This window comes from Macaca fascicularis, chromosome 3 (assembly GCF_037993035.2).
Source record: "Macaca fascicularis isolate 582-1 chromosome 3, T2T-MFA8v1.1".
Classification (NCBI taxonomy): Eukaryota; Metazoa; Chordata; class Mammalia; order Primates; family Cercopithecidae; genus Macaca; species Macaca fascicularis.
In genome coordinates, this window is record NC_088377.1 from 196379191 (window position 1) to 196400868 (window position 21678).

The 21678-nt window shown below is 44.7% G+C and overlaps 1 protein-coding gene across 2 annotated transcripts; it reads left to right on the forward strand.

Annotated features, from left to right (window-relative positions):
- The first annotated feature begins 95 nt into the window (after positions 1-95).
- Positions 96-14844, forward strand: HTR5A (5-hydroxytryptamine receptor 5A). 2 transcript variants are annotated; one of them, XM_065542840.2, is made up of 2 exons: positions 96-1636; positions 13172-14844. In XM_065542840.2, the coding sequence occupies exons 1-2, from the start codon at positions 896-898 to the stop codon at positions 13502-13504; spliced, it is 1074 nt and encodes a 357-aa protein (XP_065398912.1). In that variant the 5' UTR covers positions 96-895; the 3' UTR covers positions 13505-14844. The 2 variants fall into 2 exon arrangements, with proteins under 2 accessions (XP_065398912.1, XP_073892551.1); XM_074036450.1 differs by having other exon boundaries at positions 96-1474.
- The last annotated feature ends 6834 nt before the right edge of the window (positions 14845-21678 follow it).

The following is a 21678-nucleotide window of genomic DNA, read 5'->3' on the forward strand; positions in this document are numbered from 1 at the left end:
TGGCTAGGGGAACGTTTTGAGGAAAGTTCATTGGTCAACTTGTTCCACGTGGCGAACCCATTTCAGGAAAGAGCGGCAGCACCGTGGACAGCGCCAACCCTCCTGCGCCCGGGCGGGGAGAGGCGGCAGCACCGCGGACAGCACCACAAGTGGGGGCGCGCACTGGGAGCCTCCGGGCAACGGGAGAGCGGCAGCACCGCGGACAGCCTCAAAGCCTTGCACTCCGAGCCAGGAGGCGGGGAGAGACGGCCTTATCAGCTGATGGCTTACGTAGGACTAGATCTCCGCTTGGATAAGGCAGGTCTCGGTGGGCGCGCCAGCATTCGCTCTCCGGAGCCGCAGCCTCAGACGGGGTGGCGGGGGCAACTGGGACAGAAGGCAGGTCCCAGAAAGCAGGTCCCCCCAAAACTGGCTTCCCTAGCACGGAGTTAAGGCTGCAGCCGGCTGCCTAGAGAGAAGGGTGGGCAGGGAGGCAACGCGGTGAGAGCGACTGCTCTGACGCACCAGCCCCTCTCCTGCACCCACACGCGGCTGGCCGCCCAGCTTCTCCCCGATCTGGGAGATGCTTGGCTCTGGGCGGCCAGACAGCCTTTTCCACCAAGGCGAGGAGCCCTGGGCTCCTGACAGCTTAGGCGGGCCCTGGCTGCAACACGCAGCCCCTCGCCTCTGCTTCCTTAGCCTCTGAGGGCTTCAGACCTGCCGCGCTTGCAACCACACCATCTCCAACGGATGCTCATTAGCAGGATACTGGGGTCAAATTCGCAGGCACTTTCCAGAAACTCCACCACTGGCCAGAGTTTGCAAACATCCGGATTGGCTCTGGACACAGCGGCCACCTTAAGTTCTCCTGAACACCCCTTCTGCAAGTACCCCAGGCCGGTCTCCTGACCCAGAGATGGATTTACCTGTGAACCTAACCTCCTTTTCCCTCTCCACCCCCTCCCCTTTGGAGACCAACCGCAGCCTCGGCAAAGACGATCTGCGCCCCAGCTCGCCCCTGCTCTCGGTCTTCGGAGTGCTTATTCTCACCTTGCTGGGCTTTCTGGTGGCGGCGACGTTCGCCTGGAACCTGCTGGTGCTGGCGACCATCCTCCGTGTACGCACCTTCCACCGCGTGCCCCACAACCTGGTGGCGTCCATGGCCATCTCGGACGTCCTGGTGGCTGCGCTAGTCATGCCGCTGAGCCTGGTGCACGAGCTGTCTGGGCGCCGCTGGCAGCTGGGTCGGCGGCTGTGCCAGCTGTGGATCGCGTGCGACGTGCTCTGCTGCACGGCCAGCATCTGGAACGTGACGGCCATAGCCCTGGACCGCTACTGGTCCATCACGCGCCACCTGGAATACACGCTCCGCACCCGCAAGTGCATCTCCAACGTCATGATCGCGCTCACCTGGGCGCTCTCCGCTGTCATCTCTCTGGCACCGCTGCTTTTTGGCTGGGGAGAGACGTACTCTGAGGGCAGCGAGGAGTGCCAGGTAAGCCGCGAGCCTTCCTACGCAGTGTTCTCCACCGTAGGCGCCTTCTACCTGCCGCTCTGTGTGGTGCTCTTCGTGTACTGGAAGATCTATAAGGCTGCCAAGTTCCGCGTGGGCTCCAGGAAGACCAATAGCGTCTCACCCATATCCGAAGCTGTGGAGGTGGGTATCTCAGCAATCCTTAAAAATATTCGACTTGCATCTGTACAGGCTATATCCCCAGGCCACCTGCCCCACCCCCCACACTTGTAGAAAATGGAACTTTTTGTGTTTGGGAGTTAGGGGAGTAAACTGGGAGACTGGAAGAAAGCATCATAGATATACTTTGCTCTGACATGTTCCCTCTCACAGAGCTAATCACATCATTTTCCTTCTCTAATGAGTTATTTGTTAAACATACAGAACACGAGAAGTTCGGACTGCCTCATTCTACAGGGTCCCCTTTGGCCCCCAAATTCTATGGATCTATAACACTCTTTAGAACATCTGGATAAACTGGTATCTGGGGTACACTGATTCAGTATACTGGAAAAACTAGCAGCTTCCCGCACTTAGAATGGGGGTGTTCCAGGAGGAGGGGAGGCAGGGATGGGAGCACGATTTGATAAGAAGACTGCCGTGTGTCAGGCGATGCAGATTAGCACTTCATCCTAGTCTATTCTTTTTCTTTGCAAATTACAGCAACCGATTTATTAAAAATATGGTATCACCTAGGTTACTGTCATTCTGTGGCAACCTCCCATCCTGACGTAAGACTGAAGATGTTGCCTGCATTGGTCCCAGAGCCTGCATTTGTTATCTGCTTCCACTGCCTTGGGGTGCTGCTTTCTGGGTCTATCCCCCACAGCCCTATTAGGTTGTAGGTGTGACTGAAGACTACTTGTCTTCCTTCCTGAACATGAGAAAAGCTGCAGAAGGAAATTAAAAATCCAGGAAAGAGAATTCCCCAGCTCTCTATGAGAGGTATTTATTGCATGACAACCACTTTAGCAACAGCGAGGAGCTTTTCTCATCTTCTCCCACTCCTGTTTTTTTGTTGACTGTTAATAATCTGGCCCTATGACTCATGATTCTGAAGACTGCTCCCCTTCATTACCAAGGAAGATTCCTTGAATCTAATTCACACATTTGAGTTAGAGCAGAAGTGTACACAGTCCCCACTTTCTGTTGTTGGCTCTGAAACAAGCATATGGAGCGCATACTACAGGCTTAGTGCAAGAAGTAAGAAAATGATAGAGATGTTGTCTTTGCCCATGAAGAGTTTGGTCTAGGGAGGGAAAGAGACATGCACCCTGAGCTCTGTATGTGCTTTCTAGAGTCAGTAGCTAATTCTAACCATCCCCAGTCAGTCAAACTCAGAGGGACCAGAGGTGTAGCTGAGGAAAAAGGACATCATCTTAGAGGAAGGAAGAAAATGAGGGGTTAGAGGCTACCTGTTCTTTTACCTATAGCAGCACTTCTCAGCGAATGGTGATATTGCCCCCCAGGAAACATTTAGGCTGTCTGGAGGCATTTCGGATGATGAAGACTTGAGGATGGGGTGCTAATGGCATGTCGTGTAGAGAGGTCAGGAATGCTGCTAAATACTGTACAATGCACAGGACAGCACCTCAACAGAGAATTGTTCAGACCAAAATGTCAAGTGTACTGAATTTGGGAAACTCTGAACTATTCAATATCTAAGCTGAACAGAGTGCTGATGGGTAAGAACACTGAAGCTTCCATCAGACCACCTGAAGATATGTTCCGTGCATATGAGCGTCCACTCAAATTCCAGGCCAGGAACAAGGAGACTGGTCACCTCCAGGGGTCCTCCTTTTATGAATCCTCCTCTCCCCTGATGTTTATTCAGGCAAATATGATTTACAGTCAACCCCAAACACAGCTTTAGAAGGAGAAAGTTAATTACAATTCCATCCCTGGCTTGTTGTAAAAGGATGAAGGGCACTCTCATTTCTCTGCTTTGGTGATAGCAGAAGCAAAGCATTATAACATCTTTGTGCTTTTTATATAGATACACACAAACATATATGTGTGTATATATGTGTGTATATATATGTGTGTGTGTGTGTGTATTCTCTCCTCTCTCTACCTTTCCCAGATCAGTTTTGAAAATGGGTCCCTTGACTTAGCAAAAGGACTCTAAATAATCCACTACTCTAAATATAATATGTGACTGCCTCTGTCCTTACGTTATGTTGAAGGGTTAATTACAAACCAGGCCTCCTGATTGTTCTGTGATAGTGGGAGTGGGTGTCAAAGCTTCTAAATGAGTTCTACCACCAGCTAGCTGTTCCCTAGGGACACCACAACACTTCTATCATTTCTTTATCTGCTGGGTTTTATTCAAATACATGCCATGAAATCCTAACCTAAGTCAGACATTGAGCTGGGATCTGGCAACACAAGACAGATAAGCCTTGCCCTTGTCAAAGGACAAGAAAGCCACTGCTAGAGATCTGAAATAAAATGACAAAGAAAAATACCTTCCTTACTAGAGTGAGTAGGGGCTGTGCTGTCCAGGCAGTTTGCCTGAGCAGAGCAGAATGCTGACCTAAAACAGCGCTTTTGGGAGCGCTGTTCAGGGGTTGGTGGATTGTTGAGATGTGGATAGATGGCATCCTCTGTAGGAGAAGCTGTTGCTGATTGGTTGTCGTCCAATGGGTATTTACTGAAGTGAGTCCGTCTCTGGTGGCCTGACTTTCACAACAGAGGGGCTAACACCGATAATCTCCACAGGTAGTGTAGACATCTGGGAGGTAGAGATAGTGTGAACTATTTTACCTTCTATTAATCTAACCCTAATTGCCCTCCTATCCTTATTCATTCTATATATAATAGACAAAGTTAATAACCCTCTGACTCTCAAAATTATAGGCCACCAATGATACTGAAACTATGCATATATTTGATTCCTATATGATCCCTGCAGCAGACCTACACCTAGAAGAGCAACCTATATAAAAAGACTATACATGTAGACAAACAACAGCAAAAGCAAAGCAAGCATCATTAGGCTACGTAGATGAATAGCATGACACCATTTGCCAAACAGTACAGCTTCATTACAAGAGGTTTGAAGTCTTTTACACAGATCTAAGACAATTACCTAATGGTAGATCTCTTAATCAAAGATCTAGTTACTCAACACAAACACCTCAGCCTTACAACCTTATACAAGAACACACTTGGTTACAAATCCTAAGATAAGAAAATTTTAAAAGAATCTTGATTGAGATGAGTTGCCCTTGATCCAGGTTACTGAATTAAGCGGTGAGCTTAAAATAAGCAATGTTCTTTGACAGGTGCTATGCTGTCACCTTAATCCACCCAGAGCATGGCCCCCCCGTATTTTCATATTTGCATGAAAAGGAATGTTCATGATAACCTAGGAAGAATCAGTCTTAACTCTTATGCATTCTACTTCAATTAAATTTTCTAGTTGTGGAGTCTCTTGTCCACAGAGATTCTAAGACCATCAGAATTTCTATAGTAATTTTCAAAATTACATGCGGTGTAGGCATTCTCACATCTAGATCAGTTATAATCTCATCATGAACAAGGGCTGCAGCACATTTTATTTGGAAGCAGATCCTACCTATTGCAGGTATGTCATAGGTTAAAGAAGTATTATTTTGATAATGATCTGAAAATATCAGTTATAAGTTGGCATACAGGATTGTTAAAGACTGTTACTACTTGAATCGTTTCATTAAATAAAGTTGATTTTCTCTCAAGCTTTTGAAAAATTTACTATATGCCAGAAATTTGTCAATTTGTCATTCATTATCTTGTTTCACTACCTGGTATCACCTATAACCAATAGGTTTTTTGTTTTTTTTTTTAATGGAGTCTCACTCTGTTGCCTAGACTGGAGTGCAGGGGCCTGATCTCAGCTCACTGCAATCTCTGCTTCCCAGGTTCAAATAATTCTCCGGTCTCCGCCTCCTGAGTACAGGTGTGTGCCACCGTGCCTGGCTAATTTTTGTATTTTTAGTAGAAACAGGGTGTTGGCCAGGCTGGTCTCGAACTCCTGACCCCAGGTGATCTGCCCACCTTAGCCTCCCAAAGTGCTGGGATGACAGGCGTGAACCACTGCATCCAGCCACCAATAGCTTTATTAAATTTTTTGTTTGTTTTTAATTTTTAAAAACTTGCTACAAGTCAATTTGCTTTTCTGTTTTTCAGACAACTTTAAAAATGTACATGGAATGATCTCTTGTTCTATAATAGTGGGGTTACTGGTAGTTATACTGACACCCACATAAACAAAAACATTATATAGTTGTACATCTAGTTATAGAAAATTCTCCTTGAAAGTTTAAAAAAAACAAAGAAATTGTTGAGTGAAAATACCTTCCTTGGAGTGGCTTTATTAGATAGATTGTATATCGTTGTCATTTTGCTTTTTAGCCAACACGAGATGTTCATTCTTTCAAGGCTCCTTCTGCTAGCAATATACTAATGTGTATAGGGATCCTTATCTCAGCTCTCAAATCTTTGAGAACAGAGGCCCTTTTGGATGCCTTATCTAGAAAGCCATATCTTGTATTGATTTCTAGCATTTACTTTCTAAGTCTATCTGGAAATGTCTAAAGCCATATCTTGTATTGATTTCTAGCATTTACTTTCTAAGTCTATCTGGAAATGTCTAAAGCCATATCTTGTATTGATTTCTAGCATTTACTTTCTAAGTCTATCTGGAAATGTCTAGCTCTACATTGGATATTTTGCAAATTGGCAATTTCACATTTCAGTTTATTTTTTCGTATTAAATTCCCAAATTCAGGTTTAAGTCTATTTATAGAAAGACATGACAAGACTATACTTCAGCTGTTGGGTATACACAAATATGCTGCTTGAAGGTTTTCTGATGTCTCTTTGCTGTCTTTATTCAGCCTCCCAAGTAGATGGGACTACAAGTGTGAGCCATCACACCTGGCTATTTTTAGTATTTTTTATAGAAATGGGGTCTCACCATGTTACCCATGATGGTCTCAAACTCCCATGCTCAAATAATCCTCTTGCCTTGGCCTCCGAAAGTGCTGGGATTATAAGAGTGAGCCACCATGCCCAGATTTATTTAGTTTACTTTGAATCTTTATTCAACCTCTCCTTAAAAGAAAGCCTTCTAAAATTACTTTACATAATATATTTTCTATTTAAATTTTCACAACTGGGTTATATAACTCTTCTATTTTCTATGCTTCTTCTTTTAACCATTTTTTTCTTATCCGAGAGGATTTTAGTTAATTTAACTAATTAGTACACATCTGTAGTTCAAGAAAATAAAAATTTTGTTTGATAATCTAAAAATATTATAAATTCTATAACAAAAGTTTAGAAAATTTTTCTTTCCTTTTCTTCCTTTCCTTTCTGTTCCTTTCTTCTTTTCTTTCCTTTCGTTTTTGAGACAGGGTCTTGCTCTGTCGCCCAGGTTAGAGTGCAGTCACATAACCGTAGCTCACTGCAGCCTTGAAACCCTGGGCTCATGCAGTTCTCACACCTCAGTCTCCCGAGTAGCTGGGACCACAGGGCTATGCCTCCACACCTGGCTAATTTTTACAATTTTTGTGGAGATGGGGGTCTCTCTATTGCACAGGCTGCTCTCAAACTCTTGACCTCAAATGATTTTCCCACCTTGGCCTCTCAAAGTGCTGTTATTACAGGCAGGAGCCCCCATGCCTGGCCTAGAAAATTTCTTAATTATAGCTCTTAACTTAGCTTTAGACGAAGGTTTTAATTTAAATTCTATAAATCTGATTTTTCTTCTGGTAATTTTATAATGTGATTGTGTTTTTTCTGAGAAAATCCTGATTCATTTAGGAAGTCAGATAAAGCTGAATAGAAAAATGCAAGATAGAGATCTGCAAAGAGGGCAGGTTTGGGAAGGTTACAACATCTTTGAGACTATTTTAGGGTTAGGATTTTGTTTTAAGGCCTCAAAATACCAATTAAAGAGGCTGACTTTTAGCCATTTGATGTTTGTCTCCTAATTTTTCTAGAGCTTCTTCTAAATATTTTATTAATTTTTCATTCATCAGATGTTTTTCATTAAGTAAAAAAAAGTTTGGCATTTGTGAAGAAAATTGCAAGAGTTAGGATCATAATGCAATTTTAAATAGGAAATAGAAATTCTTTAAAAAGAGGATTGAAATTTGGACATAAGCAAGCCATGGCACGTGAGGAAGAGGCAACTGTGGTTGATCAACAGTTCGTGCTTGTGAATAGTGTCTCAGGATCCTGGACCAAACAGATGGAGAAGGGGACACATGATTGTCCACACAGCTGTCATTAAGCTGGAAAATGATAGGGCAAAGTGACATGTTTTCACAAGTCGACAAGTCAGGAGTGCCCTCATAAAAGTTTTGTAGGGGACCCCAAGCAAAGTTTGATCAATTGCTTTTTCATAAATTGGTCACTGGCCTAATAATTAGAATTAGATTGGAAACTTACCAAGCCAATGCCTTATAGAATAGTTCCTTCTGTATTCAACAGAAAGAGTTCCAGGACAAAACAAAAACCGATGCAACAAGACTTTGTACGTGTAAACAACACACAAGCAAAGCAAGAGGCCATAGGATAAGTAGATTAATGGCATGACAATATTTGCCAAATGATACACCTTCGTGGCGAGAGGTTTAAAGCTTTACACATAGATCGAAGACAAGTACCTAATGGTAGATCTGTCAGTCAAAGATCAAGTTACATGATACAAACACCTCAACCTTGCAACCTTATCCAAGGACATAGTTGGTCACAAATCCCAGGATAACAAAATACATTGAGCAATAAGAGCCCAGTGAAACTAGGTGGAACTCAAATCCTTATTGAGACTGATGCACTTGACTGCAGACACAAAGGGCAACTGAGTTTGGGGCCCAGTGAATGCACTTGTGGCCCAAGGTTCCCATGGAGGGTCTTCAAAATGAGCTCAGTGGAACCTCCAGAATTGTCCAGAGGTGATGCCAATACTGCTCAGAGTCTGGGATAGAAAGACAAAGCTGAATCTTTTGTTCAGAATAGCGAGAGGAAGCGATGCTTGTCAGCAATCTCCCACAGCAGAGCGGAATGCCCGTCATCCATGATTCGGGGCAGTGTGGGGTTCAGAGACTGGAGGACACTCAGAGTAGCAGCAGGCTGACATCAGCTGCAGAATGGGGTTTTCTCAGAATGAGGTTTTCTGCTGGAATGGGGTTTTCTGTTGGAATGGGGTTTTCTGTTGGAACGGGGTTTTCTGCTGGAATGGGGTTTTCTGTTGGAATGGGGTTTTCTGCTGGAATGGGGTTTTCTGCTGGAATGAGGTTTTCTGTTGGAATGGGGTTTTCTGCTGGAATGGGGTTTTCTGCTGGAATGAGGTTTTCTGTTGGAATGGGGTTTTCTGTTGGAATGGGGTTTTCTGCTGGAATGGGGTTTTCTGCTGGAATGGGGTTTTCTGTTGGAATGGGGTTTTCTGTTGGAATGGGGTTTTCTGCTGGAATGGGGTTTTCTGTTGGAATGGGGTTTTCTGCTGGAATGGGGTTTTCTGCTGGAATGAGGTTTTCTGTTGGAATGGGGTTTTCTGCTGGAATGGGGTTTTCTGCTGGAATGAGGTTTTCTGTTGGAATGGGGTTTTCTGTTGGAATGGGGTTTTCTGCTGGAATGGGGTTTTCTGCTGGAATGGGGTTTTCTGTTGGAATGGGGTTTTCTGTTGGAATGGGGTTTTCTGCTGGAATGGGGTTTTCTGCTGGAATGGGGTTTTCTGTTGGAATGGGGTTTTCTGTTGGAATGGGGTTTTCTGTTGGAATGGGGTTTTCTGTTGGAATGGGGTTTACTCAGAATGGGGTTTTCTGCTGGAATGGGGTTTTCTGTTGGAACGGGGTTTTCTGCTGGAATGGGGTTTTCTGTTGGAATGAGGTTTTCTGTTGGAATGGGGTTTTCTGTTGGAATGGGGTTTTCTGCTGGAATGGGGTTTTCTGCTGGAATGGGGTTTTCTGTTGGAATGGGGTTTTCTGTTGGAATGGGGTTTTCTGTTGGAATGGGGTTTTCTGTTGGAATGGGGTTTACTCAGAATGGGGTTTTCTGCTGGAATGGGGTTTTCTGTTGGAACGGGGTTTTCTGCTGGAATGGGGTTTTCTGCTGGAATGAGGTTTTCTGTTGGAATGAGGTTTTCTGCTGGAATGGGGTTTTCTGCTGGAATGGGGTTTTCTGTTGGAACGGGGTTTTCTGCTGGAATGGGGTTTTCTGTTGGAATGAGGTTTTCTGTTGGAATGGGGTTTTCTGTTGGAATGGGGTTTTCTGTTGGAATGAGGTTTTCTGCTGGAACGGGGTTTTCTTTGGGTGATCAGTGTTCAGAGGTGTGTTTACTGGGGCGAGTCTGACCCTAACTGGCTGACTCAGAAGTGAGGGCTGACACAGAATAATTGGTTTACAAATGTATATTCCAAAACTGCATTGTGCTTGATTGATTGAAGAGGTTTAAGCAAGAAAGCTGCTTGTTATCAGTTACAGAACAATCAGTCTTAAGTTTGTGGAGGTTTTTTATTCACACCCTCATGGAGCCTTCCTTAATGGGTAAGGCCATTTTTAGCTTAAACATTTGTATTGTTCCATCGGGCTCCTGTGACCCATCTCTCATTCTGACAGTGGTGTGGTCTAACATGCAAATCACCTGAAACCACACTTCCAGGGTAAGAGTCTTTATCCCTTAATTTCAATGCCCATTATTGATGGTAATCCATTGATTATCTAGGACATTATTAGAGAGGCAAAGCAGAGTGTTTGGATGAAATAAAAGGACATACCAGATTTGTGATTAACCAGTAAATAATTATTTAGCATGCAATCATTTTGGAAGGATGAAAGCTCTAACACATATGTACCTGTCTCCAAAGAACTTGTTTGCTGGGGGAGATGAGGCTAAGTGTTCATTTAGAAAAAACTTTATATATGAATCTTAAATTGTGAGGTATGTACTTTATGTGCATTTCAGAGATTATTAGGAAAAATTAATTTGGCTTAACTGTTCACTTTTTAACCCTATTTGCTCTCTTTCTGTGAGTTTACTAATGACCAGGTTGAAAATAGAGTGTTATTGTCCAGACTCAATTAAGTGCTTTATTGCAATCATTGATTAGAAGAGAGCAAAGAGCTAAGGAGTCCATAAGTCCGAGAGCCATAGAGAGCAAACAAATCCACCATCTGAGGGCATTAGAAACCTGAAACTCCACAGATAACCAAGATCCTCCTAGCAGCTGGAGACTCTATTGTCCCTGGGGTACCATTTTAAATCAATGCCACTCTTTCTTCTGTCAAGTGAGTTGGTGTTGAATACAGCCCCAAAGATGGCCAGATGGCCCAGTAAAATAATCAACATTTCACAAGGTAATAGAAAAATATGCTTTTCTGAACAACTAAAGTTCTATGACTAAACTATAAAAAAATTCTAAATCAAGCCCTAAGTGTCACTGATATCACCAGTGTGATCATCACCAGTGTGAACAGTATCTCCAGTGTGACCAGCATCTCCAGTGTAATCAGCCTACATGGTGTCTCCAGTGTGACCAGCATCCCCAGTGTGAACAGCATCTCCAGTGTGAATGGCATCCACCCTGTGAACAGCATCCATGGTGTCACCAGTGTGACCAGCATTCACAGTGTGAATGGCATCCATGGTGTCACCAGTGTGACCAGCATCCACAGTGTGAATGGCATCCATGGTGTCACCAGTGTGACCAGCATCCACAGTGTGAATGGCATCCATGGTGTCACCAGTGTGACCAGCATCCACAGTGTGAATGGCATCCATGGTGTCACCAGTGTGACCAGCATCCATGGTGTCACCAGTGTGACCAGCATCCACAGTGTGAACGGCATCCATGGTATCATCAGGGTAACCAGCATTCACAGTGTGAACAGAATCTTCAGTGTGACCAGCTCCCCAGTGTGAATAGCATCTCCAGTGTGACCAGCATCCCCAGTGTGAACAGCTTCTCTAGTATGATCAAAATCCATGATGTTTCCAGTATAGCCGGCATCTCCAGTGTTACCAGCATCCTTTATGTGACCAATGTGATCAGCCTCCACAGTGTGACCATGTCTCAAGTATGACCAGTGTTACCAGTGTCCCCATTGTCACTCATAAAAATGTGCCAAGGGGAAGGAGAATTTCCAGAGGGTTGAAGAGTCCAGCTACAATTCTTGTTTTATTGGCGTCTTGGGACAATATGGAAAACAGCTTCCCTGATATTATTATGGGGTTGAATTCTGTTAAGGAAATTGGTAGCTTTCCTTCTTTGCTTTATGCTGAAAAATTAAGCTAAATATGGTTTGGATTTCTATGAATGAATTCCCTCAAATGCATTTCCAGATATGCATTGATAAATCAGTAGCCAAAGGTAACTCTGGTTTCATCTAGAGGTACAGAAAGAGGGATTTTTTCAGTGCTTATTTTATACGTGTTTTTAAAGGTTGCACTATCACGGACCTTTGGTTTCATTATTTATTATCTTCTTTTAAATTTAATTTAGTGTACGGACTTGATATTATACTGTTTTGCAAATAAATGTCAGCAAGGCTATTCTACAAATTTGGTAATTTATTCATCAACTAACATTGCCTTATCCACAGTGTTCCTATTTCCACCTGTTATTCCATATGACAGTAAGTCAATTCCTTTTGAGTCCACTTTATAAATGCTGCCAAGAATTAGTTAAGTGGGTTAGATTAACCTGACAATTCTTTGCCTAAAAGATCATATGCTCTTTGAGAACAAGTTGTGTATATCTTTTTAAATGTACTAGAGTCACAGTATGCTGGCGAGGGGAAGAATACTATTTAATGTCAATGCAATCTCACCCACCAGAGAATGACTGAGTCAGAAACTGTCCCACATTTTGATTAGATCGATTAATTTGCTAATTCAGTAAATTTATGATTGCTTCATATTAAGGCTGCCTCATCAGTAGACACTCATTATGTCAGTTCTCCCAAGAGCTAAAAATAGGACCAGAAGGGAGGAGGAGCTTCCTTTCCCAGGAATTCCACTCCTTGACAGAAGGAAGTGAACTGGAGAGCCTGATTCTGTGGGAACCTGCCCTGTGGAGGCCTTGGGGGCACCCATGTGAGACTAAAAGACTGGGGTCTCAGTTTTACATACATACAGGGGTAGAAGAAGAATAGACCCAGAGAGAGGTGTCCTGGTTACTAGACTGCATCAAGCAGTAGAGTATGCTATGGGGCACAGCTTTGTGCCAGAGGAGAAGTTCTAGAAAGTCCTAACATTATAGAGGGGACTTACATGAGCCTATAAGGTTATAAAGATGGTAGAAAACGTGGTCCTAAGCGAACAGGATTTTGCTAGGAACCTAGGACACTTTTGATGATGTGTGCACCTCTGCCACTAAGTTGTGCAGGCCAAGTTGCCTGTTCGTTTCTGCCAGTGCCTCTGTTGAACAGACAGCAACAGGGAGTCCATCTTCATGCTGTCAATTTCATCACATCTGGTCCTTTCATTTCTAAGATGTAAGCAAACACCCCAGCTCTGTTGCCTGGTTTCCATATCTGAGAGCAAGTGCCACAGGCCTTCAGGTTCCCACACCTATCCATCAAAGACTTTCCCTCAAGTGGATGTGCGGAATCCAGGACTGTCAGTGTCTAGGCTCAGCCTGGAGGTAGACTGAGGTGTCTCCTCATAAAGCTCCTACTTGTCTTTTCCAGGTGAAGGACTCTGCCCAACAGCCCCAGATGGTGTTCACGGTCCGCCATGCCACCGTCACCTTCCAGACAGAAGGGGACACGTGGCGAGAGCAGAAGGAGCAGCGTGCCGCCCTCATGGTGGGCATCCTCATTGGTGTGTTCGCACTCTGCTGGATCCCCTTCTTTCTCACGGAGCTCATCAGTCCTCTTTGCTCCTGTGACATCCCCGCCATCTGGAAAAGCATCTTCCTGTGGCTTGGCTACTCCAACTCCTTCTTTAACCCCCTGATCTATACGGCTTTCAACAAGAACTACAACAGCGCCTTCAAGAACTTCTTTTCTAGGCAACACTGAGGGAGAGGACCAGGATTGAAAGAAGTTTCTTCCCAGAATTCAATGGAATTCCCAGTTCATTCATTTTCCATCCCCACCCAACAGCCATGTGGACGAGATGAATCCTCACCATTCTCCAGGGTCATCTTCAGAACTGCACTGGCCTGTTTTCCACCTCCTCAGTAAGAATATGACTCCTCACAGAGTTTTGGTGACATGATGTATCTAACTCACCTACTGTCCCTTTCTCTGTGCTGACAGCCACGGTCTTTGCCCACAAAGTGTCCTTTCCTCCCCAGATTCACTCCGGCATGGTGGTCGACATTGTCCTAAAGAAGTCAAACAAGGCAGATAAGAAGGAAGAGGTAAAACAATATGGGCAGGTTGAGAATGGATAGAAAAGAATGAACAAGTCATGATGTAGACATCTGGGGATAGGAGACCATAGTTCCAGGCTTTCTGGAACAGCCCGTATTTCAAATATTCTCCTATATGGTCCTAGTACATATACCCTCATACTGATGGGGTATGTCCCAATAGTTGACCACAAAACACCATCTCCAAATATATTAAAGTACATAGTCCTATCCATGAAAGCAGGGAATATTAACTTTAAGGTTTTGTTTGTGGCAACCACACACACACACACACACACACACACACACACACAGAACTGTAAAAGAGGCAGGTGTTCTAGCTGACTAGTTTATTCCAAAATCCAATCCCTTGACATGAAGCAGGCACTGAGGGTCAACTACTTCCTTTCATTTTGAAGCAACAGTTTATAAACAGTAAAAAAGTCTACTGGTTTCATAGAATCTGTCAAATTTGCTAATTTGCTACTGGTTTCACATGTGTGGAATATGTTTGAGTGTTTCTAGGCAAAGACCTTTATCCTCAAATCATGAGATTAGAGTAAAACAACTGCTATAGAGTTGGGCATCTCATGACCAATGAGTATGAAGGCACACTCACCAAACACAGGCACTTTAAGGGCATCCTTGATTAATTTGCTAATTGCTATTTTTTTGTTGATATGTGAATACCCGCTAGGAAGCCAAGGCTAGCGGGCAATGAAAAAGATAGAACAATGGTAAAATGCAGCCCCAGTCCTCTACAAATTGACAGTATAGTTTGTGAGGTGAGGCAGTTAAGTGATGATGCAGCATTTGGATGATCATGTAAAACCAGTGCCATTATACAAAACTTTAAAAACAATCCTAGGCAATAAAACTGCCTGTGGTCTGCTATGTCCCTGACTCTTTAAATGCATGAATTAAAGAATGATATAATAATCTCTGATTTATTGTGATTCATGTAGTATGTTATATATAATAAATTATATCAATTAAGAGTTCAAACATAGGAAATTTGTGATAATTTATATGTGGTCTTGGCTTGAAGTTTAGTCTTGTCTTTATTGCAAAACTAGCTTTATCAAAAGAATGTGAGCAGATAAAGAAATGTTAGACACCTGCGAAGTCACCATTAATATGCTAAATGCAGATCTTTATGCATTCAAGCAGATTCATTGAGAAATTTAGTGATAAGAATTGAAGAATTTATTTAGAAACATCCTTAGATTTTTCTTACTTCTTTATATATCACTTGAAGTGCTAAACTCACAAGCATTTTAAAATACAGACTGTTCACTTACTCAAGTTACTTTTCCCTGTTATTACTCGAAATCAGAGAGAACAAGAAATGCTATCGTATTCTAGTGTTTTAATAAGGGAAGTGCTTCAAAAGCTTTATTAAGTACTCTATGGCAGAGAAGAAAAATTCAGACAAGAGGAGTCTGGAGAGGTGACACTAGAATCAAGGGTAAAAGTTTAAGTCTATTCTACCTGAAAATCCATGTGAAAACTTTTACTCCATAAATCGCGAGTGTCTTACTCTTTAAAAAAGTTCATAGTCTTCAGTAAAGCGAAGCTTGAGGAAGATGTGCCACATTTTTCTGGTGTCTTCAAATACTCCCCAGCTCTCCCAGGATTCTGTATACCCCAGTTGGAGAACAATGTTATTATAATATTAATTTAATCTCCAGCTGAGGGTTTTATTAATGTTTTCATAAGATGAATAAGCCTCGTTATTCTTGTCACTCAGTATGTATTTAACACCTCTCAGGTGTCACTTAAATTATACATTATATACAACACACTCTGCCTATGCTATCTAGAGCAAGAAACATTCCATATAAGAGAAGGAAGAAGTGGCAATTAATGAATTATTTTGCTTCCATTTCAATAGCAAACGTTGTTTATACCACGGTAAGAAATGTAGACATTCATTGACTTTGAGTCTCTATTATGCAAATCAAATATTTGTGAAACACTTTTGTTTACGCTTGACTGCTAATATTTTATCAGGTTAGAAATGTATATGAATCATAAACAATAGTAATTGCTCAAAATACCTAATCCTGTTTCCGTGCCAGATTGCAACAACAACCTTTATTAGACGGTGCACCTAGAGAAGGCTGGAGGGTTTCCTGCAAGCCCTGTCTGTAGGGTGACTGAGGTGAACCAATCCAAAGCTCTCCTTTCAGCTCTTGTAGAATATGTCGAACAAAATGCACAGCTCTGCTCTCCTGCCTAAAGACAATGTACAAAGGAGATAATTCTCTCCTGATGAGTGATCTTGGACCTCTTGGGGTCACTATCAGTTTTACATTTTTATTGTATGGTAGTGAAAGACAAGCGGAAGACGTCCCTGAGTCTGTATTGATATCAGACCATATTGTAGGGATTAATTCTTGATAAAAAGCTTGTTATTTGTCTCTTCTTCCCAGGAGGAGCATTTTTGCTTCTATGTTGGTCTGTTGGATTCACAGTTCCCTGCTTATAGCCAAAGAGGCTGTAGGGACAACACTTTGCCATGTTTCTTTTAAAGAGAAGATAAAGACTGAGTCCACAGCTCGAGTGCTGAGTGAAAGTGATTGCCAAACAGGGATTTGGGTAGCATCTGGGAAATGGGATCAGAGGAGGGGACAGGTGGGCTTCTCAAAGCCTCTGTCCCATATCAGGAAAGGAGAGATTCTGCACTGCTCATGGGCTGGGCCCTGATGGTTCACTGGGGCTGTCTGTGGTTTGCAGCTGTCTTCCCTGCTTTCGTGAGGCAACCCCGTCAGGACGTTGGCACCCACCGTCCCCACTGTGCCAGGGAGGGGCCAGCTTCAGGAGGATGGAGGTCCAGCCTGGCCACTGTTGGCTGATTAAATGGCTCTGTCAGGACTGCCAGCCCCAGGTAGTTCTTTTCTAGCAGTCTAGGGTGCTGTGGTCCAGCTGCACCCGGCCTTCCGTCTTCCTCTTTCTCCTCCTGAAAGGGATTTGCCTTTCCATCAAGTGTATCTTTCAAACTCATTATCCCTTCTGTCATGGCCTCCCTTGCAATAGCTTGGGTCGGCTGCTAGCTGTGTTCACTGAGGTCTGGCTCAAGGCTCCGCAAACAGGGGGAAGGAATCAAGGAAGATGCACCACAACATGCAGCAAATTTAATCAGCTTCCCCACAACCAAGCAAATGATCGTCAACATTTATTAATCCCTGACCCCACACAGCGCACTGTGCTATGCCCTTCAAAGCCACCCCGATTTGGTCCTAACAATAACCCTTGGAGGTACTATGGAGATTTAACACAAAAGTCATTTGGGTCTTGTGAAAATTAAATTACTCATCCAAGATGAAACAGCTAGAAAATTAGAGCCAGGATCAGAACCCTAGAACCCGGCTCCAAACTCTGGCTCTTGGTCTCTGTACCTTAACACAGAAACAACTCCTAAAGGATAAGAAATGATTTGCAGGAGCCAGATGACTGCAGGGACTTAAAACAACCCCTTCCTCCCCTCTGGCATCCCCACCAAGTACAGCCCACATAGAGCTGCAAAAGCACCAGCTTTCACAGGACACCTTTTGAACAGTGCCCTTTTCCTTTTTGATATTTGGTGACTGGAGGTCAACCTCTGTGTGGCGCCAGTTCCCAGACCAAACCTGCCCCAGAGATCAGGAATAACCTAACCGTGATCTACACTGCACCAATCCCAGGTGACCTAACAAGCAGTTGAGCCATGGCAGATGGGAAGCAGGCGAGATGACATCTCTGCCCCCTGGTGCTAATAAGGGGAGGGGCTGAGATTAATGTACAGTTGCAGGATGCATAACCACGAGGATGCATCATTAGGCAATTTCAATATCGTGCAGACGTCACAGAGTGCACTTCCACACACCTGGAGGGGACAGCCCGCTATACACGTAGGCTGTACGGTGTAGCCTCGTACTCCTTGGCTGCACACCTGTGAAGCCTGTTACTGTACTGAATACTGTAGGCAATTGTAACACGATGGTAATGGGTTTGTGTATCTAAACGTATCTAAATGTAGAAAAGGTACAGTAAAAAATGACTGAGAATGGCGCACCTGTACAGGGCACTTGCCGTGAATGGAGCTTGCTGCAGTGGAAGTAGCCCCAGGTGGATCAGTGAGGGAGTGAGTGGAGAGAGAGTGTGAGGGCCCAGGACACTCCTGTGCACTACTGTAGACTTTGTAAACGCTGTTCACTTAGGCAACTTCTTCTTTCTTGTCTTTGTTCTTTCTTTCTTTTTTTTTTCGAGACAGAGTCTTGCTCTGTTGCCCAGGCTGGAGTGCAATGGCGCTATCTTGGCTCACTGCAACCTCCGCCTCCCAGGTTCAAGCAATTCTCCTGCCTCAGCCTCCCGAGTCGCTGGGACTACAGGTGCCCGCCACCACACCCGGCTAATTTTTTGTGTTTTCAGTAGAGACGGGGTTTCACTGTGTTAGCCAGGATGGTCTCGATCTCCTGAGCTCGTGATCTGCCCGCCTCGGCCTCCCAAAGTGCTGGGACTACAGGTGTGAGCCACTGCATCCGGCCTTTTTTTAATTTGTTTTTTTGACACAGAGTTTTTGCCCTTGTCGCCCAAGCTGGAGTGCAGTGGTGCGATCTCAGCTCTCTGCAACTTCTGCCTTCCGGGTTCAAGTGATTCTCCCGCCTCAGCCTCCCAAATAGCTAGGATTACAGGCACTCACCACCACACCCGGCTAATTTTCGTATTTTTAGTAGAGATGGGGTTTCACCGTGTTGGTCAGGCTGGTCTTGAACTCTTGACCTCAGGCGATCCACCCATCTCAGCCTCCTAAAGTGCTGGGATTACAGGCGTGAGCCACCATGCCTGGCCTACACTAAAATTCTAAAAAATATTTTTCATTTTTAACAGTAAATTAACCTTAGCTTACGGTAACTTTTCTAACTTTATATCCTTTTTAATTTAAAAAGCTTTTTGACTTTTTGTATAACACTTAGCTTAAAACACAAACATTATACAGCTATACAAAAGTATTTTCTTTCTTTGTATCCTTATTCTATAAGCTTTTTTCCTATTTTATTTTTTTACATTTTAAACTTTTTGTTAAAAATGAAGACACAGGCCGGGCGCGGTGGCTCACGCCTGTAATCCCAGCACTTTGGGAGGCCGAGGCGGGCGGATCACAAGGTCAGGAGATCGAGACCACGGTGAAACCACGTCTCTACTAAAAATACAAAAAACTAGCCTGGCGCGGTGGCGGGCGCCTGTAGTCCCAGCTACTCAGGAGGCTGAGGCAGGAGAATGGCGTAAACCCAGGAGGCGGAGCTTGCAGTGAGCCGAGATCGCGCCACTGCACTCCAGCCTGGGCGACAGAGCGAGACTCCGTCTCAAAAAACAAAAAACAAACAAACAAAAAAAAAATGAAGACACAAATACACACATTAGCCCAGGCCCACACAGGGTCAGGATCATCAATGTCGCTGTCTTGCGCCTCCACACCTTGTCCCACGGGAAGGTCTTCAGGGCCATAACACACATGGAGCTGTCATCTCCTGTGAGAACAGGGCCTTCTTTTGGACACCTGAAGGACCTGCCTGAGGCTTTTCTTGAAGATATGTCACTCTTTTCAGAAAGATGTCCGTGGTGGATTGCTTGGTTTGTTCCTTTATTTTCATCCTAGATTTGTGTGAGTAAAATGCATTGCACTATGACTTTACCATGGCTACGACATCACTAGGGGACGGGAGGTTTCAGCTCTGTTATAATCTTATGGTACCACTGCGGTATATGCAGTCCGTCCTTGACCAGAAGAGTCGTTATTAGCAGCACATGACGATACATACAGTGAACGCGTACATGGCAAGTGTGTTGTGCTGCCCTTCCCATGATCTATAAAACAATGGGCTTGAGATTCTCCCTGGTGCCATCTTTAAATTATCATTCACTATGCAAACATGCTGTTGGGGAGAAGGATCATGCCCTGCTTTGCAAGGCTGGAGCTGAGCCCCTGCAGACACATGTCTGCTTTCCCAGCTCCTCCCTGTCAGGCTGTGCCATGGGGACCTGGAGAGAGGCTGCAATACCGGCTGTCACTGCAGCAAGTGTGCACTCAGCAGTAGCAGGTTGTTCTAGCTTGCCTTTTATTTTTTTTTGAGATGGAGTCTCACTCTGTCACCCAGGCTTGAGTGCAGTGGCGCAATCTCGGCTCACGGCAACCTCTGCCTCCCAGGTTCAAGTGATTCTCATGCCCCAGCCTCCCGAGTAGCTGGTACTACAGGCACGGGCCACCATGCCTGGCTAATTTTTGCATTTTTAGTAGAGATGGGGTTTCACTATGTTGGCCAGGCTGGTCTTGAACTCCTGACCTCAGGTGATCTGAGGTCTTGGCCTCCCAAAGTGCTGGGATTATAGGCGTGAGCAACCGCACCTGGCCTCTAGTTTGCGTTTATCCTTGTCTGGACTTCTTCGAAGATGCCGGCACCAACCTGGGGGGCCTTAGACCCAGCTCAGCAGAGCGCCCATCCCCAAGCTCTTGGGGCAGATGAGCCTCTCCCCTGTATGGGTCTCACTCCCAGCTCCTGGAGACAGGCACCAGCCCCTTCTTGGAGGCTTCAGCAGCACCTTGACTGGGCCTCTCCCCTGAACGTCTAGATTTCAGAACTCTCAAAGCCTCCTCTTTTCCCTCTGGCCTGGTGGTGGCAGCTGCCTCCCTCAGGACCGTCTTTGAGATAACACCGCTATGCCTCACTTTCCCCTCTTCAGTTCTCTAATCGCTGACTCACAGATCTGTGTATTAAATCCCTCTGTTAACATTAACTAAATCTACTTCCTGGCTAGACTCTGGACACCCAAAGGGGACACAGCCGCCATGCCTCATGCTCAGATTGCACCTGCACAGCTCCCAGAAGCCCCTCCTGTCCGAGGGTGCCACAGCCCTGATGGGGATCAGACCCTTTGTGGACGGCCAGCCATGTCTGGCTGCCATAGGGTCTGCCCCAGCAACCACCATGTTCTGTTTGCCACACCATTCGCTGTGGAGAGCGGCACCACTTCATCTACGATCCTGTGACCAAGAGTGGAGCCATCTCATCCCAGAGCTGGAAGAGGGTTTGGAGGTTGATCCTACTCAAGAATTCCCCCAGTGGAAGGGCATGGGGTCCATGGTGGTGCTATTGTTTCTACACGGCCTGCAGGTTTTTCTGCCCCTTCTCTCCTCTCTTATATATTAGGATTTCACCTTTTTTTCTTTATTCAGTTTGTCAACTGACTACCTTACCTGTGAGTAAACAGTTTGCCAGCAGAAATAATAAACGCATGTAAAATAACAAATTAACTGCCTTTGAGGTTTTTTGGTAGAGTAGATTCAGTTGAGATTAACGGCGTCGGGCTCTGCAGCCAGATGTAGGTGGAAGTTTTTCCCTCTGGCTGTGGTTCAGGGGGTGCGAAGGACGACCGGCCACTGCCCAAGATTTCCTCAGGGACTACTGCGGTATTTTTTTCCCCTCTCCAATTTCAAGGTTCGTTTTGTTTTGCTTTTTGGCAGCCATAGGAGCTTCTCTACGGTGGATTCCAGTGGCAATCAGAAATGACAATGCAGAAGAACGACACAGACAACTGACCTAATGCCCCAAGAGGAAGAGTGATATGGCTGTTTAGATAACAAGTGCCCAGATTCACTCCGAGGACAGGGAAGGCTGCGGTACCAGACAGGCATTTAAGGATTGCTCAGGGTCTTCAAGTTGATGATTTCTCTTCATATCATTTTCCCAGCATGGACAACACTCCTGCTCTTTATAAGTCGGAAAGAACCCTGTATGCAGGGGAGACCTGGGCTGCGGGGGTTTGTGCCTGGGCCCTGATGCTTGTGATGCTTCTCAG

Excerpts from the sequence above, each read along its gene's own strand:
- HTR5A (XM_065542840.2), top strand. The coding sequence starts at position 896 with ATGGATTTACCTGTGAACCTAACCTCCTTTTCCCTCTCCACCCCCTCC. Across the intron at positions 1,637-13,171 it reads CCATATCCGAAGCTGTGGAG|GTGAAGGACTCTGCCCAACA; the intron begins GTGGGTATCTCA and ends TGTCTTTTCCAG.